Genomic DNA, 21,554 nt, shown 5'->3' on the forward strand with positions numbered 1-21,554 from the left:
GTGTAGCGGATGGATCACATTGATGAGCTGCTTCTTTCAGACAGCTGTCTTCCGTGTTTCAGCTCCCAATCTTGGGCCAGTTTATCTTTGCACCGTGGCCAAGAAAGATATTAATACTGCTTAAGACCATCTTCCTTTCTGGGCCGTTGCTATTCTGCTTAACAAAATAAGGTGACATTTTGTTTTCTTTTATTGAGGAAGAAATCCTCAGCTAAGATGACTTAACATGGATTTGTCTTCAAAAATATACCGAGCTCTTTCCTCCTCCAGATCACCTACAGGCATTACCTTGTTGCTGCGTTCAATCCCAACATAATCAGCCTCTTCTGGAATTATCACAAAGAGCTCGGCTTCGTAGGCACCTTCCCCTTCATTTCTCGCGTTGATTATGAGCATAAGGTGGTTTTCATCTCCAACGATGACCTGATGCTTATCTCTAAAAATGCAGTTTAAAAAGAATCATTAGGTACTATATGCGTCTCTGGATTCATGGATATTTTATTTAAGGACTTACAGGAAGATGTAAACATGCAAGACAGGGAAAAAAAACAAGATGGATCGTCATGAGGGGGTAGTGAGAAGAATCAAAACTATGTCTAGATGAGAAGGACAGGAAAACATCCAGCGGTGTTCTGGTCAATGTTTAACAACCAGCGCTTCAAACTAGTGGTTACCAGTGGAGGAGGGGGCAACATGGGTGGGGGAGGGGGAGGTACAAACCACTGGGTCTGAGACAGGCTCACAGATGTATGTACAACTCAGGGAATAGAGCCCCTACTTTGGAGTAACTGTAAATGGAAAGTAACGTTTAAAAACTGTAGGGCCTCCCTGGTGGCGCAGTGGTTAAGAGTCCGCCTGCCGATGCAGGGGATACGGGTTCGTGCCCCGGTCTGGGAGGATCCCATATGCCGCGGAGCGGCTGGGCCCGTGAGCCATGGCCGCTGGGCCTGCGCATCCGGAGCCTGTGCTCCGCAACGGGAGAGGCCACAACAGTGAGAGGCCCGCATACCGCAAAAAGAAAAAAAAAAAAAAAAAAAAAAAAAAAACTGTATAATAGGGCTTCCCTGGTGGTGCAGCGGTTAAGAATCCGCCTGCTAATGCAGGGGACACGGGTCCGAGCCCTGGTCCGGGAAGATCCCACATGCCGTGGAGCAGCTAAGCCCGTGCGCCACAACTACTGAGCCTGCGCTCTAGAGCCCGTGAGCTACAACCACTGAGCCTGTGTGCCACAACTACTGAAGCCCGTGCACCTAGAGCCTGTGCTCCGCAACAAGAGAAGCCACCGTAATGAGAAGCCCACACACCCCAACGAAGAGTAGTCCCCGCTCACTGCAACTCGAGAAAACCCGTGCGCAGCAACGAAGACCCAACGCAGCCCAAAATAAATAAATAAATTTATTTATTTATTTAAAAAAACTGTATAATAAATAAGGTAACAACCAGTTCTCAGAAACAAAGAAAACCAGGATGTGTAACATTTGCCGATTCCAGTGGTGTAAATCCTCCCACTGTGATCAGTTTCAAGTTCCCAACATCCTTAATGATCTGCCAGCAAAAATTCCCAAAAAGTTGACAATTGGCTCACAAGCCAGGAGGAGACGGCTTCAGCACATCCCTGAAAACATCCCATAGGAGGAAGATGGGCAATGGGAAGAGGGGGAGAGAGGTGGTTTAGAAAGTAGGAGAGGAGCTGAGTGTGACGCAAAGTGGAAAATAAGAGGGAAGAAAGAGGCAGATGAAGGAAGATCTCAAATAGCTGATGGTGAGGTATTCTGAGGACATTTAATTCACTCCAAACTCCAAATTGAAACAGCATTTGGAAATGCCTACTCGTGACCCTTAATCAAAGCTATGGCTTCGGACACTGGCTAGATTATGAAGTTTGGAAAAAGTCCCCTTGAGAGGTTACCAAGAAGCTTCCAAACCCTGGCAGCGAGATAGTTCCTGGGGTGGGGATGGGTTGAGGCAGCTAGAGAGGAGGGCAACCGGAACCACCAGAGATGAGTTAACTTCAGACAGAAACATTTCCCCCCACTTTTGGTGAAGGATGGAACGGCTCAGGCAAAGTCTTGGGGTGTGTCACTTGACACCAGTGACAAAGGCCTAAACCACAGGCTAAGCCAAAGTGTAGCCAAGCGCAGAAACTTCACGCAGTGCACTTATTTTGGTAGTGGCTGGAAGTGTATACTTTCTCCAGAGAAGCTTTAAGTGAACACCTGTATGCCATTAGATAAAATGGACAAGTTTATTTATTTAAACTTACGGTCTAGCTGACAGCTTCAAGTCAGGAATGCACATGTTATCTTCTCCACAGTCGACCAGGATGTGAGCCTGTGTTGTGGAAAAACATGTATCAGGAAGAATCTGGGAAAACCTGAATCCCGTCCTTTCTCTTGAAAATTATGAATGATCCCATAAGTTAAACCAAAGCTTTCCTTTCACTCTGCATGAGTCTACCTAGCTAGAAACTCTGTTCGGCAGTGACCTCCCCTTATAGGCTAGTTTACTTAGGAGCCCGATTCCAATTCATTCTGAAATGTCTGTAAAGAATGCTACTCTGGCCGATGTTTTGAGGATTACAGGCTGTACTGCTTCTATTACAGCCACATTTTGAACAAATTAAATCTTGGTTCCACAAGGGGAAGGGCTTCTGAAAACACAGGGATGCAGTGTTTCAGGAAACATGTTCAGAAAATCTCCCAAATGGTACAAGTGTGTATGCAGGAATGAAAACAAAAGGGCCTGGATTTCGTCTTAAGGTCACAGGAGCAATGCCCAGGGCCTGATTGAGAATATACCATCAAAGACGGGCCAGGACCTACCTGTTTGGTAACAGTGTTTTCCCTGTAGTAATTCAATATTGGTTTCACCTCCAGACCTTCTTTAAAGGTGGATTCATCCAAACTGTAATTCAAACTAATGTTGATTGGAGACAATTTATCTCGGAATTCAGTTTCATCCTAGGGAAAATAATCACAAACTCAAGAAAGGCCCTGTAAAATGGCTGCAAGATGTTAGTTGGTGAAAGGCAGGCAGCATTTGACTCTGGCCATTAAAAGTGAACGATGAAGTAATTACCACCCCAGCGGGCCTAGGCACATGCTGTGGACATGGCATAGAGAAGCCAGTTTAATGAACGTATGTTCAGAGTTGGAATCATTTAGGCTTCGTTGAAATACATGCTTCTAGAAGCAATCTTCAGGTTCTCCAGTTCTTCAGCAACTCACACGGATTGGTCAAATTGCACAGTTAAGAATCAGATGCACAGGGCCTCCCTGGTGGCGCAGTGGTTGGGAGTCCGCCTGCCGATGCAGGGGATACGGGTTCGTGCCCCGGTCTGGGAGGATCCCATATGCCGCGGAGCGGCTGGGCCCGTGAGCCATGGCCGCTGGGCCTGCGCGTCCGGAGCCTGTGCTCCGCAACGGGGGAGGCCACAACAGTGAGAGGCCCGCATACCGCAAAAAAAAAAAAAAAAAAAAAAAAAGAATCAGATGCACAGTAAATGTCACTGAAAGTTGCGTGAACTGGGGTTTTTATTTTAATGAGGTTGGCAGAATTTGTAAGTCCCCTTGGGCTCAGAGGAAGAAAACCTCTCGATTCTCTTCCTTTCTTATCATCTCTTTAAGTCCTTGTTTGCATGAACTTCAAAACACCTTCAGCACATCTGAAGTTCCCTTAGAAAAAGCACCAGAACCTTCCTGGGGAGGGAGCGGGTAGCACCCGCAGCAAGACCTGGACACACAGGAACTCCCAAACCATGGAGTGGGCATGCCGCCCTTCCGCTGGGTGCCAGTATCAGTCCTAATGAGACACGAGGGTCGTGCACCAGCTTTTCATTCTAGCATGTGTTTGTAAACTCTGCCTTCTACAGGTTTTCCCTTACTATATCCCCTCAAAGAGGAGACCAAATGAAAAGAGGCTTCACCACCTCATCCCTGGTAAGAAGATGAAATAACTGTATCATAACACATTTTGGCTTTTTATTTCATAGTAGGTTTAGGAGTTATTGTAAAAACACATTGCTTTAAAAATGTAATTATAATTTACTTTTAATAAAGCCTTTGAATGCCTCACCCTTTTCCTAAGTTGGCTCAGAAACGCACATTGATAAAACCTGGCCAAACGTCCTCACGTAGGATAAAAATTCAAATCAGTTGTGTCTAACTTGTATGTTTTTTGCGGGGAGGCAGTTAGAAATGAAAACCACCTGAGTTAGTACTAGTAAGAAAGAGTGTATTCAAACCAAGAAGCAGCTTCGGAGCAGAGACTCACACAACATTGTAAGTCAACCATACTCTAATAATGAAAAGAAAACAGAGCAGCAGCTTAGGAATTAAAAGCAATACATAGTTAGGTTGGCTGAAGTCAGGCTCAACAGAGGAGTGTGGGGCCTTACAGCTTTCTCCTATAAAGTGAAAATAGATGTGGGTCTATGTGAACCACTGTGATGTTGAAATGGAGAAAAATGGTTGGAATTTGGACTTCAGCGTTAGAGGCCAGAAAGGTGATTCTGGAACACTTACTCGAAGGTAAACGATGAAATCCTGGCATTGGAGGGATTTCTGCCCCTTTATCACGAGAGGGAAGACGAGATGTGACTGATGATTATCAAGGAAGAGCGTGCGTTTAACGGCTCCTTTTTGTTTCAGGGAATCTAATTGCACCTCGGCAGTCAGGCCTAAAGGACAGACAGAAAGCAAATATAATCCAGAAAGGAAAAGTATTCAGTGAATGTAGCGCTTTATCAGAGATATGAATTCCTATTTCAACTTGCTTATTCAGGAAACATTTTTTCCATAGTTGGGATCAGAAACAATACATGAGCTGCAAAGATTGGATAAAATACTCCCCAAGCTAAAAAACTTGTTTTATAATGGTTTTACACAAAAAGTCATTTCCCCCATAATTAGGTCTGTTCTTACAGACAGTACCAATTATTCAAGGACTATTTATGTAGAAGTTCCCATATTTATAATAGAAATCTTGGTGCTAATGAAGAGCTCTTTGAAAGCTTTATATGGTCTGTGCAATGCTTACTGTTGACTTTTCCTGATGTGGTATAGGAGTGGAAAAATGAAAATATGCTCACCTATTGTGTTTGAAATGCTCTGGCCCGCCACAGATGCACACACTCTTAAAGAAAAGCTAGGGAAAATAATAATCAATAATTTATTGGTTAATAAACTTTTTCAACTGAAGTAGCAAACTTCCTTTACCTTACCCCAGATAAAACGAATGCTTTATTTTTCCTCTATACTTCTCTTAGTGTACACACACACACACACACACACAAAACCAAATAAATATGCATATATCTATTGATTGATATATATACTTATCAAAAATATATTTATATACATATATATATCCGACAATTCTAATACGATTAAGAAAGGTGACATTATTACATAGGAAGGTAATACTTAAAATATTACTAGAGGTCGATTGATTTAATCAGTGGATTAATTGATCAGTTACTTGCTGCCTTTTTTCAAGAAATGCATGTGAATATCTTCCGTGTGCCAGGGAGTGAAGAATTGGACAGAACAGCAGGGGGACAGCGAGTGGCAGAGCCTGGAGGTGAGCAAGCATGGGACCCCAATTGGAGGAACCTGAAGAAATCGGGTGCCTTAGAGAAGGATGGGGAAAACTGTAGGAAGCCAAGGCTGGCTGGGTCAGTAGGTAGGGAACAGGGCTTTGAAAATCACGTTAAAGAATCTGGATCAAGAGGTGCAAACTATTAGGTATAAAATAAACTACAAGGACATATTGTACAACATGGGGAATATAGCCGATATTTTATAATAAGTATAAATGGAGTATAATGTTTACAAATTGTAAATCACTATACTGTATCCCTGTAATTTATATAATATTATACATCAACTACACTTCAACTAAAAGTATTTGGATTTAATTCTGAGAGGCATGGAGTATCACAGTACGATTCACCCATAATCCACTCTCCATGGAAGGAGATAAGAACTCAGGCAGGTACTTGCCAGGAGTGGGATATAATTTGAGGCAGAGACACCAGAAGAGGGAAAGGAAAAAGAAAGAAAATGGGGAGCGTAGAGTGACCGTCTCAGGCTTCGTAAGCACAACAATACAGTGTATAAGGTCAATAATAAAAGGATGGGGCTTCCCTGGTGGCTCAGTGGTTGAGAGTCCGTCTGCTGATGCAGGGGACACGGGTTCGTGCCCCAGTCTGGGAAGATCCCACATACTGCGTAGCGGCTGGGCCCGTGAGCCATGGCTGCTGAGCCTGCGCGTCCGGAGCCTGTGCTCCGCAACGGGAGAGGCCACAACGGTGAGAGGCCCGCATACCGCAAAAAAAAAAAAAAAAAAGGATGGATATGTAGGAGAGACCCTTATAGTTTTGCCTTGAACATGCCCTAAACTCAATCCAGGGAGGTGCCTGATGTGGCTTGTAGGATGGCCTGCACTTGGGTCTATCCTGTGGCCTTGGAGGGAATGAGGACTGGCCAGTGGTCTCTGCCTGACTGTTGCATGCGCTGACCTCCCTATGGAAAAATGTCAAGCTCTAAGCGCCAGCATTCAAGATGGGGCTTTTTCACATTTCTAAGAAAGTAAAAATGTAAGAAAATACTTAAGTATGATTTAATGACAGCCTTAACGTTTTTACTAGTAAATACTCTAGTATGATTTGAATATTTCCACAGAATCCAAACGGAGTAAATAATCTCTAGTCGTGCTTTAATTATGTGTCAGCTTCCTGTGTCAGATATAATGAAGATGTGTCACATCTGGGATTCATCTAGCTCCCGTGACCTCAGTCAATGTCTCCCTTCAGGGTAAGTAATTTGTCACATACCATTAAGCCAAACGTTTTCCGAGATGTCTTTGCTATTTCAAGTGTTTGTACCACTTCCCCTGAGAAATCATGAATTCCAACCCACTTCCACTTCAATTGGAATAATTCAAGAAAGATGAATAGTTAATCACATCTTTAAATTTTGTAGCAGGTCTGGCTTTCAAAACTGGAATTTTTTCTGTGTCTGACTTTTTTGGAGGTACTTGGGTACATGTTAAAATTGTTGACCGTTTTTCTATTCATCCTTATACTGAATAGACAAAACTCATTAGCTTGTATATGATAAATTCCTATTTGTAATAAAATTATCATTATAGATAAAAATAATTTTACATACAGTATTTTGTCTAACACAATTGAGAAGCAATAAAAAATTTTTGCAAACGAGATAAAGTTATGAATGTGAACATTATCTCCTCCTTTTGAGAAGAATTTGATTGAAAAACGATGTCATCAGCTGAAGGGTAACTCGGTTTATAAATTATATGTCAGTGTTATTCTATACTTCTTAGTTCCCCCTTTCTGTTACCTTTATATCATTAAGTGGACGATTTTAACTTTTTTCATACAAGTTTAAATAACTGCTATGACTTACTGAATTATTGATAATAGCACTCCAACCTAAACTTTTTGGCTTATAGATGTCTTTAGCAGAAAAGAGTTGCCAAATTATAACTTTCAAAGCACTGTCTTCTGATCTAAAAAGAAAACCTCACTGAAGTATCCATTCTGAATTTAGAACATTTATATTATGTTTATATAAACACACACATATACATCATATGTTTTATATAACAGATACTTAGGTGCACTCACAGGTCTATACCTAATTATAACACACACTTGTTGTCAGAGAAAGCTGTGAATTATTATTAAATTAGAATTTAAATTTCAAACTAGCATTTATGATCATAGTCAATATGAATAGGTCTGACTGGAGTGAAAAAACTCCATTAAACCAGCCCAGATCCCTCATCACATAATTTCTAAGTGAAACTGTTGGGCTATACTTCTGGTGCTTCAGAAGGCAGGACAGTACCTTACAAATCCTCTAATACTAGTCCTAACCCAATGCAAGAAGGGTTAGAATAATGACCTGGTGATGTAATGGTGCTCATAGCCACATATGGGAGAGGAGGAATGAGATAAATGTGAAACAGGACTTAAAAGTACAAAGCAATTCATTTTTCAATCTAACCAATTCAGTACTCGTTCAGTGATGGCAAATATCAGGTTTTACATAAAGTTAGGCATATCTGAAAAGTTTTTCCAAATTTGAAAAGGGGATAGTTATTAACTTTTATATTTATAAAATAATTTTTTTTACCAAATAGTTTTAATCTTTCTCATTAGATAACAATTATGTGAATATTTATGGGTTGGCTTTATTTTATTTTTTTTTCTAGTTTAGAAATGCAAGTAGCAGAAACTTTATAAAATTACACAACTGGGCTTCCCTGGTGGCGCAGTGGTTGAGAGTCCGCCTGCTGATGCAGGGGACATGGGTTCGTGCCCCGGTCTGGGAAAATCCCACATGCTGCGAAGCGGCTGGGCCCGTGAGCCATGGCCACTGAGCCTGCGCGTCCGGAGCCTGTGCTCCGCAACGGGAGAGGCCACAACAGTGAGAGGCCTGCGTACCGCAAAAAAAAAAAAAAAAAAACATTACACAGCTGTTTGAAAGGCAGAGAAATTCACATTGAGGGAAATGGAGAACTATTTCCCAGTTAGAGGTTTACTTAATAGTTTTCAGATGTACAATACAAGATTATACCAAATACAGACAAAAATTACAGAAAAGAAAATCAACAAACGCTTTTCAATCATTTTGAAAAAAATGAGCTAAATTCCTATAATAAATTTAAAAAAGTATCCGAGAAACACATTCGAGACTGAACCCGCTGTTAATTTTCCATCTTCTAATACTCTGAGTTACCCATTCAAAATTTTTGCATGTGGAAATAAAACATCTTTCAGGAAGGAAATGGATGCAATAGAATCAAATAAATAATTGTAATTGTAATTTGCCCACATAACAAATTGTATTTTATCTAAGCAATCTGATTTAATGCAACAAGAGTTCGTGAAAAGAAGGAAATTTTCTTGTTAAAAAGTAATATTCATGTCGATCCCAAACTCCCAATCTGCTATATTTAAAATAAAATGCCTTTCCATGAAAAAAACAATTAAAAAATATTTTTTTTAAATAAAAAGGAATATTCTTTTCATAAAACCAAACATCCCACAATCTGTTAAAAAACACTTAAATTTTTAAAAAAAATTCAAAAACTGAAAAATCCTGAGAAAAGATGATCTAGTTCGTAGCAACATTTCACACCAGAGTGTGCCACACACATATGCTTTAAAGACTTCAGTCTAGAAGTCCATTCAGTGATGAATGTGCAGGCAGAGGACTATTGGGCGAAATACCAAAGTTTTAATACTTGTGCCCAAGTAGCACTCCTTGTTCATTTCATGTTCATTTCATCCAGGGTTAGGAGAGATGCTAGCTAGCTAGCTCTTTCACATATTTTCTCAGATCAGGTTTTCATTATAATATTTTATGGTTTCATACCTTTTTAAAATGTGCTCAGGGCATTTCCCAGCTACTTTCAGAAGCTGCTTAAGGGGAAGACAGGCCTCCCTGAACCGAGAGCCCCCAGCAAAGGATGTTTTTCAAAAAATTCTTCAGGGTCCTCCACACCCCCATCCACCACCCTCAAAGGCTTTGACTCCAGTCTGAACCCCTGTCCAAGGCCATGAGCAACGTGCTGAAACTGGCTTCTATGGGTCTAGACTGGTGTGTTCTGCATTCTGACTTTCTCAGGAACTGACCATATCATCTGAAAATGGAGGTAAATCTCAAATGCTTCAAATGTTTGTTGATTTTTCAGAGAACATACACTAAGGCATTACCCAATATGACAGACTTCTGACCCTGGAGGACCTACATATTGAGAAACAAAGTGGCATTTTCTTGAGCTGTGCTACAGCCAAGTTCCATTTCTTACTGCCTTCGGGTGACTGGCCAGATTCACAAGGAACATTCTCAGAAGGTGTATGAGCCTGTTTGCCTACAGGCCAGGCAGAGGACTATTCCTGATGATGAGATCATGACCACAAAAATATAGTTGAGGACACAAAAATCTCTATTTTTATAATGTTTACCTTCTGTCTCATTGTATACAGATGTGAGGTTATAAAACTGACATCTATTTTCAGCACAGGAAACCAAGTAATTTAACCCAAGCCTGACTATTTAAGAAAAAAAAAAAAAAAAGGACAATACGTATGTCTGAAAAGTGGTTTCCATATGCATATGCAAATACAAGAATCAAGGTATTTTATTATATTTTCAGTTTGGTTAATGTTTATTTTAGTACGCCAAGATTCTAAGAGATCTCCAAGATTTGCTTTGTCAGGAATTTTCTCAAGTGTATTCATTTCTCATCACACGTGGAGGCTGTAGATTGGAGAAATGGCCTTCCCGTGACAGCACGAGATCAGCATCGTGTTAGAGATCCTTTGATTTTTCTTTTGAAAAGACTAACAACTGGCTGCTCAGATTTGGTGCACAGACCCACAGCATTAGCACCCCCTTGGAGCCTCTTCAGAAATGTAAAGTCTCAGCTCCCATCCCAGGCCTACGGCCCCCATAGCTGCATGTTCACCAGATCCCCAGGTGATCTGAGTCCACCTAAGAGGGCTGGAAGCACCACACTGACTCACCAGGCCACAGATGCCATCGATTCTGGAATCTGGCAGGTTTTATTTTCCAGATTGATGATCCCCGGGTGCAGAAGAAGCTGGGCTCCCACCGTCACAACCGGCCTCGCTCTGCAGGGAGATGACACACGGTTTTAACCAGCCCCGGGAGGGGCAGGCAGAAGCCCACTACTACAATTCTAGAGGCCACGGCCAACATTCCTGGCCCTGGTGCCAAGAATTCCCCTCTCTGAGTGAGCAGGTGGGCTCCAGACTCAACCAACGACCTCCAAACACATCTGGTAGCTCATGAATACAAATAAAGGAGCCACGGGCCCATCAAGCACAGCCGCATTCACGGACCTTCTGTGTCTGTGGAGGGGCTCACGGTATTTTGGCGACATGGCTGTGAAAGATTTCTCCTCTGGGACCTGCTAGTTTGTCCATATTCCCATCTGAATATGAGGAAATACATCATCCTACAGTCACTCACGTTGCATCTGTAAGTACTCGAGTTTTGCTAATTTTGTCACCATGTTGGCTGGTGATTTTTAACTGCTGATTGATCATTTTCTAGACAAGCTTTGCAGATTGAGCTAAACACATGAGGGTGAGTTGATTCATTCGGTGCTTCACGTGGAGCAATGGTTCCCAACCCTGACTGCACAACAGAAGCACCCCGGGAGCTTTAAAACAGAAGCCAGTCTCCTGGGGTCAAGGCCAGGCACTGGAATGTCAAAAAACAAAAACAAACAAACAACAAAACCCTCTCGGGGCTTCCCTGGTGGTGCAGTGGTTGGGAGTCCGCCTGCCGATGTAGGGGACACGGGTTTGTGCCCCGGTCCGGGAAGATCCCACATGGCGCAGAGTGACTGGGCCCGTGAGCCATGGCCGCTGTGCCTGCGCGTCCGGAGCCTGTGCTCCGCAACGGGAGAGGCCACAACGGTGAGAGGCCCTCGTACCAAAAAAAAAAAAAAAAACCCTCCAGGTGATTCTATTGTGCGGCCAAGTTTGAGGAGAGGGTCTAATACTGAGTAAACTCCATTCCAACCACCCAGTGAGGATAAATCAGACAAGAAAGTAAGTCACTGGGAAAAGGAATGGGGCAATATTTATAAAGCTTGGTGCCAAGATAGGAGAACTGGGAGCAAAATCTCCAGGTGACAGTGTGAAATGATGCCATGTTGCTTAAGTTTTCCTCTGACAGGAGGGAGGGCTGGGCCTTGGGGCAGTGTGTTGTTTAGGGCACCGGTTTAAACAATTCCATGATTACCGTAGTGGCACCCAATGGGAATTTTCCTGAACTCCTGTGCACTATTATCTGTACTCTGTTACGTGATTTTTCTTTTCAATATTGTGTTAGCTCCAGCCCTTGGAAAAGCAGTTGATAAGACAGGATTAGACACACAAGACACTTATAAGGGCAAATACTGATGAGGGAAAAAGGGGAGGGAGGGAGGAGGCTGGGACCAGCAGTCAGAGTGTGATGTACGTCTGATTTCTGTGAAGAAGTAAGGAAACGAAAGAGGATCTGGGAAAGAAGCTCCAGCCAGGGCACTGGGGAGTCCTTGAGCCAAATCTGCCTGCTAGTGGAGCTCCAGGTGGGCCTGTATTTGTATCCCTGTTGTGTCCAGTAATCGGCTGGGAGCAGCTCATGGGAAATAGGGCCTTGTTGCAAATGTAGACTTAGAGCACAGTGGAGGGACCATGAGTCATTTCACTCCATCAGCTCTGAGTGGTGCATCTTCATGGCCACCACAAACACAGCCCCACCCTTCAGGTACTTTGAGAGTTTCAGTCACCTGATTCTCTACCCCCTGAAGTGGAGAGTGGCTGGTGTAAATCAGCCCTCTGAGTATGTCTTGGGACTGCTGAAGAAGACAATCTTGCCTACTTGAGGAGACCTACTTTAGAATCCCTCAGGGAGTTGACCTAGGTTCGAACTATGTGCCCAGAACACCTGGGTTGGCCCTCTGCCTTTTGTCTTGATATCCTGACCTAGTGTCTTGCATTCCTATAAAATGTTTTTTTAAGAATAAAAAAGAATCTAAATTTTTTTAAGAAGAAAAAAGAATCTAGTAAGTAACTGGTAGCACTGTCTACCAGTTACTTATTATTCTATGTACCTTACATGCAGATTCTTACTTAATCCTTTCAACAAAAATAAACTTGTAATGTAAATATTATGCCTATTTTACAATGAAAAAAATCTGAGGCTCAGAAAGTTATAGAAACTCGCCCAAGATTACAAATGGGTGAGTGTGTGGAGTGGCCAGGTTTTTTAAATCCAGACCTGTCACATTTGAACAGTTGTTCAATTCTTGCTTTTGGAGACCACCAATTCTTGGTATTTCTATTCCTTAATTTAGTGTCCACACTTGATGATAGAGGCCAGGGTGCATAGCAACACTCCCCCACCCTGCATTCCTTATCTATAGGCACATTTTAAAGCAAAGAGAAGTATTCAAATGTAATAACTTTAAAAAGTGTGTCATTTTAGAAGTTCTGCTAAGATTCATATCTTATTTAATGTTATGTTAGTAGAAGCTGGAAGTTTGGTCATGAGGTATGAGAACAAAAAGACAGAAGGGCTGAAAGAAAGGGGAAAATATTGAGAGCAAATACTCCTCCAAACTTTACAAAGAGCATCTAAATGCTCTCCAAAATAAATAGTTGGGATTTACTCTTTAAGGCAAAACTAACAACGAAAAAGAAATGCATTTGATGGGGCTTCCCTGGTGGCGCAGTGGTTGAGAGTCTGCCTGCCGATGCAGGGGACACGGGTTCGTGCCCCAGTCCGGGAAGATCCCACATGCCGCGGAGCGGCTGGGCCCGTGAGCCATGGCCGCTGAGCCTGCGGGTCCGGAGCCTGTGCTCCGCAACAGGAGAGGCCACAACAGTGAGCAGCCCGCGTATCGCAAAAACAAACAAACAAACAAACAAACAAAAAGAAATGCATTTGAGACAGTTAGAAGAACATGTCCATGGATGGAGGAATAAAGAAAACGTGGCATTCAGCCATAAAAAGGAAATCTTGCCATTTATGACAACACAGAAGTACCTTGAGAGCATTACGCTAAGTGAAAAAAGTCAGACAGAAAAAGATCAATACCATATGATCTCACCTACATGTAGAATCTAGAGACAAAAATCAAAACCAAAAAATGAACATATAGATACAGAAAACAGATTGGTGGTTGCCAGAGGTGGAGATGAGATGGAGGTCGAAATGGATGAAAGTGGCCAAAAATATAGACTTCTATTTATAAGATACATAAGTTTGGGGGATGAAATATATAGCATGGTACCTAGAGTTAATAATACTGTGTTGTATATTTGAAAGTTGCTAAGAGAGTAGATCTTAAAAGTTCTCATCTCACACACACAAAAACTGTAACTATGTGTGGTGATGGATGTTACCAACTAGACACTGTGATGATCATTTTGCAATATATACAAATATTGAATCATTATGTTGTATGCCTGAAACTAATATAATGTTACATGTCAATAAAAGAAAAGTGCATTTGCATAACACCAACCACATACCTGTAAACAGCTACTTTTCCTGTTCCAAATGCACCCACAATTAAATCTAAAAAAGACAAAAACACACAACACGTGCACAAAATTTTATACAAACGATCCAAACTCATAATTATAAATAGCACATGAAGCATCCTGAAATGCTGATTGCAGAGTGAGAGTCATAAAAGTAAGAACAGCAAATCACACCGTTCTTAAGACGTTTTGGAAAGGATACTGGAACTTCACTCTAGCTCCATATGACACATACATCAATAGATCTCAAACCCTTCCGGACTCAGGAAGGCCAGCCTTCTAGAAATGCTTCAGATGCTCATCGTAACACCATTTCTCCTATCCTCCAGACTCAAGGCACACATCTTAAATCAAAAGGGGAAAAGCAGGGGCTAAGGGCCTACTAAGTGTCAGGCTCGTAGCACATTGTATTTTATCATCCCGCTACCAGAACAACCCTATAAGGAAAGTATTTTACCAACGAAGTGAGACATTTTGGCTGTCATCTCGCCACCGCCATTTGCTCTTGACAAATATGCGGATGGCGAGTATGGTTTTGGCAGAGTGATCAGTAGCGTATGAAATAACTGACATAGCATTACAGCAGTCTCTCCTCATTTGCGGTTTTGCTTCTTCAGTTTCAGTTACCTGTGGTCAACCACGGTCTGAAAATATTAAGTGGAAAATTCCAGAAATCAACAACTCATCAGTTTTAAATTGCACGCCTTTCTGAGCAACGTGATGAAATCTCATGCCGTCCTGCCCCATCCTGCCCGGGATGTGAATGATCCCTTGGTCCAGCGTGTCCTGTCCGTAGTCACTTAGCCAACTTGGTGTCTCAGTGCTTGTTCTAGTGACCCTTACTTTACTTAATAATGGCTCCAAAGTGCAAGAGGAGTGAGACCAGGGACTTCCCTGGTGGTCCAGTGGTTAAGACTCCATGCTTCCACTGCAGGGGACAGTGGTTCGATCCCTGGTTGGGGAACTAATATCCCACACGCCGTGTGGCATGGCCAAAAAAAAAATTAAAATTAAAATTAAAAAATTTTTTTAGAAGGAGTGATGCTGGCAATTAAGATGTGCCAAAGAGAAGCCATAAAGTGCTTCCTTTAAGTAAAAAGGTGAACGTTCTCCACTTAATAAGGAAACAAAATCCTATGCCGAGGTTGCTAAGATCTGTGGTAAGAAGGAATCTTCTCTCTGTGAAATTGTGAAGGAAAAAGAAAGCCGTGCTGGTTTTGCTATCACATCTCAAACTGCAAAAGTGAAAGCCACGGTGGGTGAGAAGTGCTTAGTTAAGATGGAAAAGGCATTGAATTTGTATCAATAAGGTATTTTGAGAGAGAGAGAAACCACATTCACATAACTTTTATTATAGTATATGGTTATAACTGTTCTATTTTATTATTAGTTATTGTTGTTCATCTCTGACTGTGCCTAACTTATAAATCCAGCTTTATGTATAGGAAAAAACATAGTATGTATAGGGTTCAGTACTCTCCGGGGTTTCAGGGATCCACTGGAGGGTCGTGGAACGTATGCCCCCCTGGGTGAGCAGGGAAACCACTATACAAAAATATTAAATGACCACAACAATGATAATAATAAACAGCACATATTGAACGCTTATTCTAGGCCAGGAATGCTTTTAATGGATTTACTTTAACTTATTCTTAACAAGTTAAGAAGTCTCTATCATATTATTAGCACAATTTTACAGAAGAGTAATTTGAGACTTAGGAGGCTCACTGATACATTCATTGAAGTTCACACAAGTACATAAGAGGTGAAGCTGGGTTACAGTGGTGCTGGGCAACAGAGCAATCTTAGACTATTTGAGGGGGAATGTTCACAGTGACCTCAGTGACCGGCTGATATATAGGCAGAGCTCTCTGTTTTTCTTAATCTCATTTATAATGGTTATTCTTTCTCGGTGGATGCAATCAAACAAAAATTAAAATGACCATGGTGATATCTGCAGAGTAACATTTAGAAGCAAAGATGGGAAAACTGGATTCAGAAGAAATAACGGCCACACAAGAAAACTTACAATAGCTGAAACTGTAATCAGTTAATTCTAGTAGGACAGAAGTGAAAATGAAAAAAAAAAAAAAAACAAAAGAAAAAGAGAGGGGGGAACTCCTTTGTCAGTGCCATATGGAAAGCCAATCAAGAACTTAAACTGGTTCAATGGAATTCGTACAGGAAAATGATTTGTAACCACATGTCCTTGGCATTCACCTTTCCAGAACAAAGGAACTGGCCAGGCTACAAGCAAATATGGTTCTTCTCTAGGGGCCTCTCTTGGCTGGGCCAGGGCATTGTCCTCGGTCCATGAATGCATGGGAGTTGGATGGATAAGCAGGTAATGGGCTCAAGCGGCTGCTTTCTTAGGGTGACTCTGAGACATGTACTTCCCTGTCTCCCAGATGTCCCCAGCTAGACAGAGCCCAAGTTGCCCACCCTCTCAGCCTCTTGATAATAATCTTCCCTTCCCACATCTCTCTTCCCTACTCTCTTAGCAATAATTTTCTGGGGATATTTCTCAAACCACTTGCCTTCTTTTTTTTTTTGAACTTTATTTATTTTTTTATACAGCAGGTTCTCATTAGTTATCTATTTTATACATATTAGTGTATACATGTCAATCCCAATCTCCCAATTCATCACACCACCACCACCACCCCCCACTACTTTCCCCTCTTGGTGTCCGTACGTTTGTTCTCTACGTCTGTGTCTCACTCTCTGCCCTGCAAACCGGTTCATCTGTACCATTTTTCTAGATTCCACATATATGCGTTAATATACAATATTTGTTTTTCTCTTTCTGACTTACTTCACTCTGTATGACAGTCTCTAGATTCATCCACGTCTCTACAAATGACCCAATTTCGTTCCTTTTTATGGCTGAGTAATATTCCATTGTATATATGTGCCACATCTTCTTTATCCATTCGTCTGTTGATGGGCATTTAGGTTGCTTCCATGACCTGGCTATTGTAAATAGTGCTGCAGTGAACATTGGGGTGCATGTGTCTTTTTTAATTGTGGTTTTCTCTGGGTATATGCCCAGGAGTGGGATTGCAGGGTCATATGGTAATTCTATTTTTAGTTTTTTAAGGAACCTCCATACTGTTCTCCATAGTGGCTGTATCAGTTTACATTCCCACCAACAGTGCAGGAGGCTTCCCTTTTCTCCACACCCTCTCCAGCATTTGTTCTTTGTAGATTTTCTGGTGATGTCCATTCTAACTGGTGTGAGGTGATAACTCATTGTAGTTTTGATTTTCATTTCTCTAATAATTGGTGATTTTGAGCAGCTTTTCATGTGCTTCTTGGCCATCTGTATGTCTTCTTTGGAGAAATGTCTATTTAGGCCTTCTGCCCATTTTTGGATTGTGTTTGTTGTTTTGATATTGAGCTGCATGAGCTGTTTATATATTTTGGAGAGATTAATCCTTTGTTGATTCATTTGCAAATATTTTCTCCCATTCTGAGGGTTGTCTTTTTGTCTTGTTTGTAGTTTCCTTTGCTTTGCAAAAGCTTTTAAGTTTCACTAGGTCCCATTTGTTTATTTTTGTTTTTATTTCCATTACTCTAGGAGGTGGATCAAAAAAGATCTTGCTGTGATTTATGTCAAAGAGTGTTCTTCCTATGTTTTCCTCTAAGAGTTTTATAGTGTCTGGTCTTACATTTCGGTCTCTAATCCATTTTGAGTTAATTTTTGTGTATGGAGTTAGGGAGTGTTCTAATTTCATTCTTTTACATGTAGCTGTCCAGTTTTCCCAGCACCACTTATTGAAGAGGCTGTCTTTTCTCCATTGTATATCCTTGCCTCCTTTGTCATAGATTAATTGACCATAGGTGCGTGGGTTTATCTCTGGGCTTTCTAGTCTGCTCCATCGATCTATATTTCTGTTTTTGTGCCAGTACCATATTCTCTTCTTTTTTTTTTTTTTTTTGCGGTATGCGGGCCTCTCACTGTTGTGGCCTCCCCCGTTGCGGAGCACAGGCTCCGGACGCGCAGGCTCCGGACGCGCAGGCTCAGCGGCCATGGCTCACGGGCCCAGCCGCTCCGCGGCATATGGGATCCTCCCAGACCGGGGCACGAACCCGTATCCCCTGCATCGGCAGGCGGACTCTCAACCACTTGCGCCACCAGGGAGGCCCCATATTCTCTTCTTTACTGTAGCTTTGTAGTATGGTCTGGAGTCAGGGAGTTTGATTCCTCCATCTCCGTTTTTTTTTCCCTCAAGACTGCTTTGGCTATTCGGTGTCTTTTTTGTCTCCATACAGATTTTAAGATTTTTGTTCTAGTTCTGTAAAAAATGCCATTGGTAATTTGATAGGGATTGCATTGAATCTGTAGATTGCTTTGGGTAGTATAGTCATTTTCACAATATTGATTCTTCCAATCCAAGTACATGGTATATTTCTCCATCTGTTGGTATCATCTTTAATTTATTTCATCAGTGTCTTATAGTTTTCTACATACAGGTCTTTTGTCTCCCTAGGTAGGTTTATTCCTAGGTATTTTATTCTTTTTGTTGTATTGGTAAATGGGAGTGTTTCCTTAATTTTTCTTTCAGATTTTTCATCATTAGTGTATAGGAATGCAAGAGATTTCTGTGTGTTAATTTTGTATCCTGCAACTTTATCAAATTCATTGATGAGCTCTAGTAGTTTTCTGGTGGCATCTTTAGGATTCTCTATGTATAGTATCATGTCATCTGCAAACAGTGACAGTTTTACTTCTTCTGTTCCAATTTGTATTCCTTTTATTTCTGTTTTTTCTCTGATTGCCATGGCTAGGACTTCCAAAACTATGTTGAATGATAGTGGTGAGAGTGGACATCCTTGTCTTGTTCCTGATCTTAGAGGAAATGCTTTCGGCTTTTCACCATTGAGAATGATGTTTGCTGTGGGTTTGTCATATATGGCCTTTATTATGTTGAGGTACGTTCCCTCTTTGCCCGCTTTCTGGAGAGTTTTTATCATAAATGGGTGTTGAATTCTGTCAGAAGCTTTTTCTGCATCTATTGAGATGATCATATGGTTTTTCTTCTTCAATTTGTTAATATGGTGTATCACATTGATTGATTTGCATATATTGACAAATCCTTGCATCCCTGGGATATATCCCACTTGATCATGGTGTATGATCCCTTTAATGTGTTGTTGGATTTTGTTTGCTAGTATTTTGTTGAGGATTCTTGCATCTATATTCATCAGTGATATTGGTCTGTAATTTTCTTTTTTTGAAGTATCTTTGTCTGGTTTTGGTATCAGGGTGATGGTGGCCTCATAGAATGAGTTTGGGAATGTTCCTTCCTCTGTAATTTTTTGGAAGAGTTTGAGAAGGATGGATGTTAGCTCTTCTCTGAACGTTGATAGAATTCACCTGTGAAGGCACCTGGTCCTGGACTTCTGTTTGTTGGAAGATTTTTAATCACAGTTTCAATTCATTACTTGTGATTGGTCTGTTCATATTTTCTATTTCTTCCTGGTTCAGTCTTGGAAGGTTATAACTTTCTAAGAACTTGTCCATTTTTTTCAGGTTGTCCATTTTATTGGCATAGAGTTGCTTGTAGTTGTCTCTTAGGATGCTTTGTATTTCTGTGATGTCTGTTATAACTTCTCCTTTTTCACTTCTAATTTTACTGATTTGAGTCCTCTCCCTCTTTTTCTTGATGAGTCTGGCTAATGGTTTATCAATTTTATCTCCTCAAAGAACCAGCTTTTAGTTTTATTGATCTTGGCAATTGTTTTCTTTGTTTCTATTTCATTTATTTCTACTCTGATCTTTATGTTATCTTTCCTTCTGCTAACTTTGGGTTTTGTTTGTTCTTCTTTCTCTAGTTCCTGGAGGTGTAAGGTTAGATTGTTTATTTGAGATTTTTCTTGTTTCTTGAGGTAGGCATTTATTGCTATAAACTTCCCTCTTAGAACTGCTTTTGCTGCATACCATAGGTTTTGGATCATTGTGTTTTCATTATCATTTGTCTCTAGGTATTTTTTGATTTCCTCTTTGATTTCTTCAGTGATCTCTTGGTTATTTAGTAACATATTATTTAGCCTCCATGTGTTTGTGTTTTGTACATATTTTCCCCCTGTAATTGATTTCTAATCTCATAGCCTTGTGGTCAGAAAAGATGTTTGATATGATTTCAATTTTCTTAAATTTACTGAGGCTTGGTTTGTGATCCAAGATGTGATCTATCCTGGAGAATGTTCCATACACACTTAAGAAGAAAGTGTAATCTGCTGTTTTTGGATGGGATGTCCTATAAATATCAATTAAATCTATCTGGTCTATTGTGTCATTTAAAGCTTGTGTTTCCTTGTTAATTTTGTTTGGATGATCTGTCTATTGGTGTAAGTGAGGTATTAAAGTCCCCCACTATTATTGTGTTACTGTCGATTTCCTCTTTTATAGCTATTAGCAGCAGTTGCCTTATGTATTGAGGTGCTCCTATGTTGGGTCCATATATATTTATAATTTTTATATCTTCTTCTTGGATTGATCCCTTGATCATTATGTAGTGTCCTACCTTGTTTCTTGTAACATTCTTTATTTTAAATTCTATTTTATCTGCTATGAGTATTGATTCTCCAGCTTTCTTTTGATTTTCATTTGCATGGAATATCTTTTTCCATCCCCTCACTTTCCATCTGTGTGTGTCTCTAGGTCTGAAGTGGGTCTCTTGTAGACAGCATATATACGGGTCTTGTTTTTGTATCCATTCAGTGAGCCTGTGTCTTTTGGTTGCAGCATTTAATCCATTCATGTTTAAGGTAATTATCGATATGTATGTTCCTGTTACCATTTTCTTAATTGTTTTGGGTTTGTTTTTTAGGTCCTTTTCTTCTCCTGTGTTTCCCACTTAGAGAAGTTCCTTTAGCATTTGTTGTAAAGCTGGTTTGGTGGTGCTGAATTCTCTTAGCTTTTGCTTGTCTTTAAAGCTTTTGATTTCTCCATGGAATCTGAATAAGATCCTTGCCGGGTAGCGTAATCTTGGTTGTAGATTCTTCCCTTTCATCACTTTAAATATGTCATGCCACTACCTTCTGGCTTGTAGAGTTTCTGCTGAGAAATCAGCAGTTAACCTTATGGGAGTTCCCTTGTATGTTATTTGTTGTTTTTCCCTTGCTGCTTTCAGTGATTTTCCTTGTCTTTAATTTTTGCCAATTTGATTGACTATGTGTCTTGGCATGTTTCTCCTTGGGTTTATTCTGTATGGGACTCTCTGCACTTCCTGGAGTTGGGTGGCTATTTCCTTTCCCATGTTGGGGAAGTTTTTGACTATAATCTCTTCAGGTATTTTCTCGGCTCCTTTGTCTCTCTCTTCTCCTTCTGGGACCCCTATAATGGAATGTTGCATTTAATGTTGTCTCAGAGGTCTCCTAGGCTGTCTTCATTTCTTTTCATTCTTTTTTCTTTATTCTGTTCCGCAGCAGTGAATTCCACCATTCTGTC

General features: G+C 40.9%; 1 protein-coding gene across 2 annotated transcripts in view; it reads right to left on the bottom strand.

The window, feature by feature from the left end:
- The window catches only part of ITGA8 (integrin subunit alpha 8), a 195,684-nt gene that overhangs the window by 78,994 nt on the left and 95,136 nt on the right, over nucleotides 1-21,554 (bottom strand). For both annotated transcript variants that reach the window (XM_060097784.1, XM_060097785.1), the window contains exons 14-20: nucleotides 14,087-14,132; nucleotides 10,562-10,669; nucleotides 5,090-5,145; nucleotides 4,524-4,678; nucleotides 2,823-2,960; nucleotides 2,264-2,331; nucleotides 289-436 (exon numbers count right to left, since the gene is read on the bottom strand). In XM_060097784.1, coding sequence (XP_059953767.1) covers nucleotides 289-436; nucleotides 2,264-2,331; nucleotides 2,823-2,960; nucleotides 4,524-4,678; nucleotides 5,090-5,145; nucleotides 10,562-10,669; nucleotides 14,087-14,132 — 719 coding nt within the window. The remainder of the gene's footprint in view (nucleotides 1-288; nucleotides 437-2,263; nucleotides 2,332-2,822; nucleotides 2,961-4,523; nucleotides 4,679-5,089; nucleotides 5,146-10,561; nucleotides 10,670-14,086; nucleotides 14,133-21,554) is intronic.

This window comes from Mesoplodon densirostris, chromosome 4 (genome assembly GCF_025265405.1).
Source record: "Mesoplodon densirostris isolate mMesDen1 chromosome 4, mMesDen1 primary haplotype, whole genome shotgun sequence".
In the NCBI taxonomy this organism is placed as follows: Eukaryota; Metazoa; Chordata; class Mammalia; order Artiodactyla; family Ziphiidae; genus Mesoplodon; species Mesoplodon densirostris.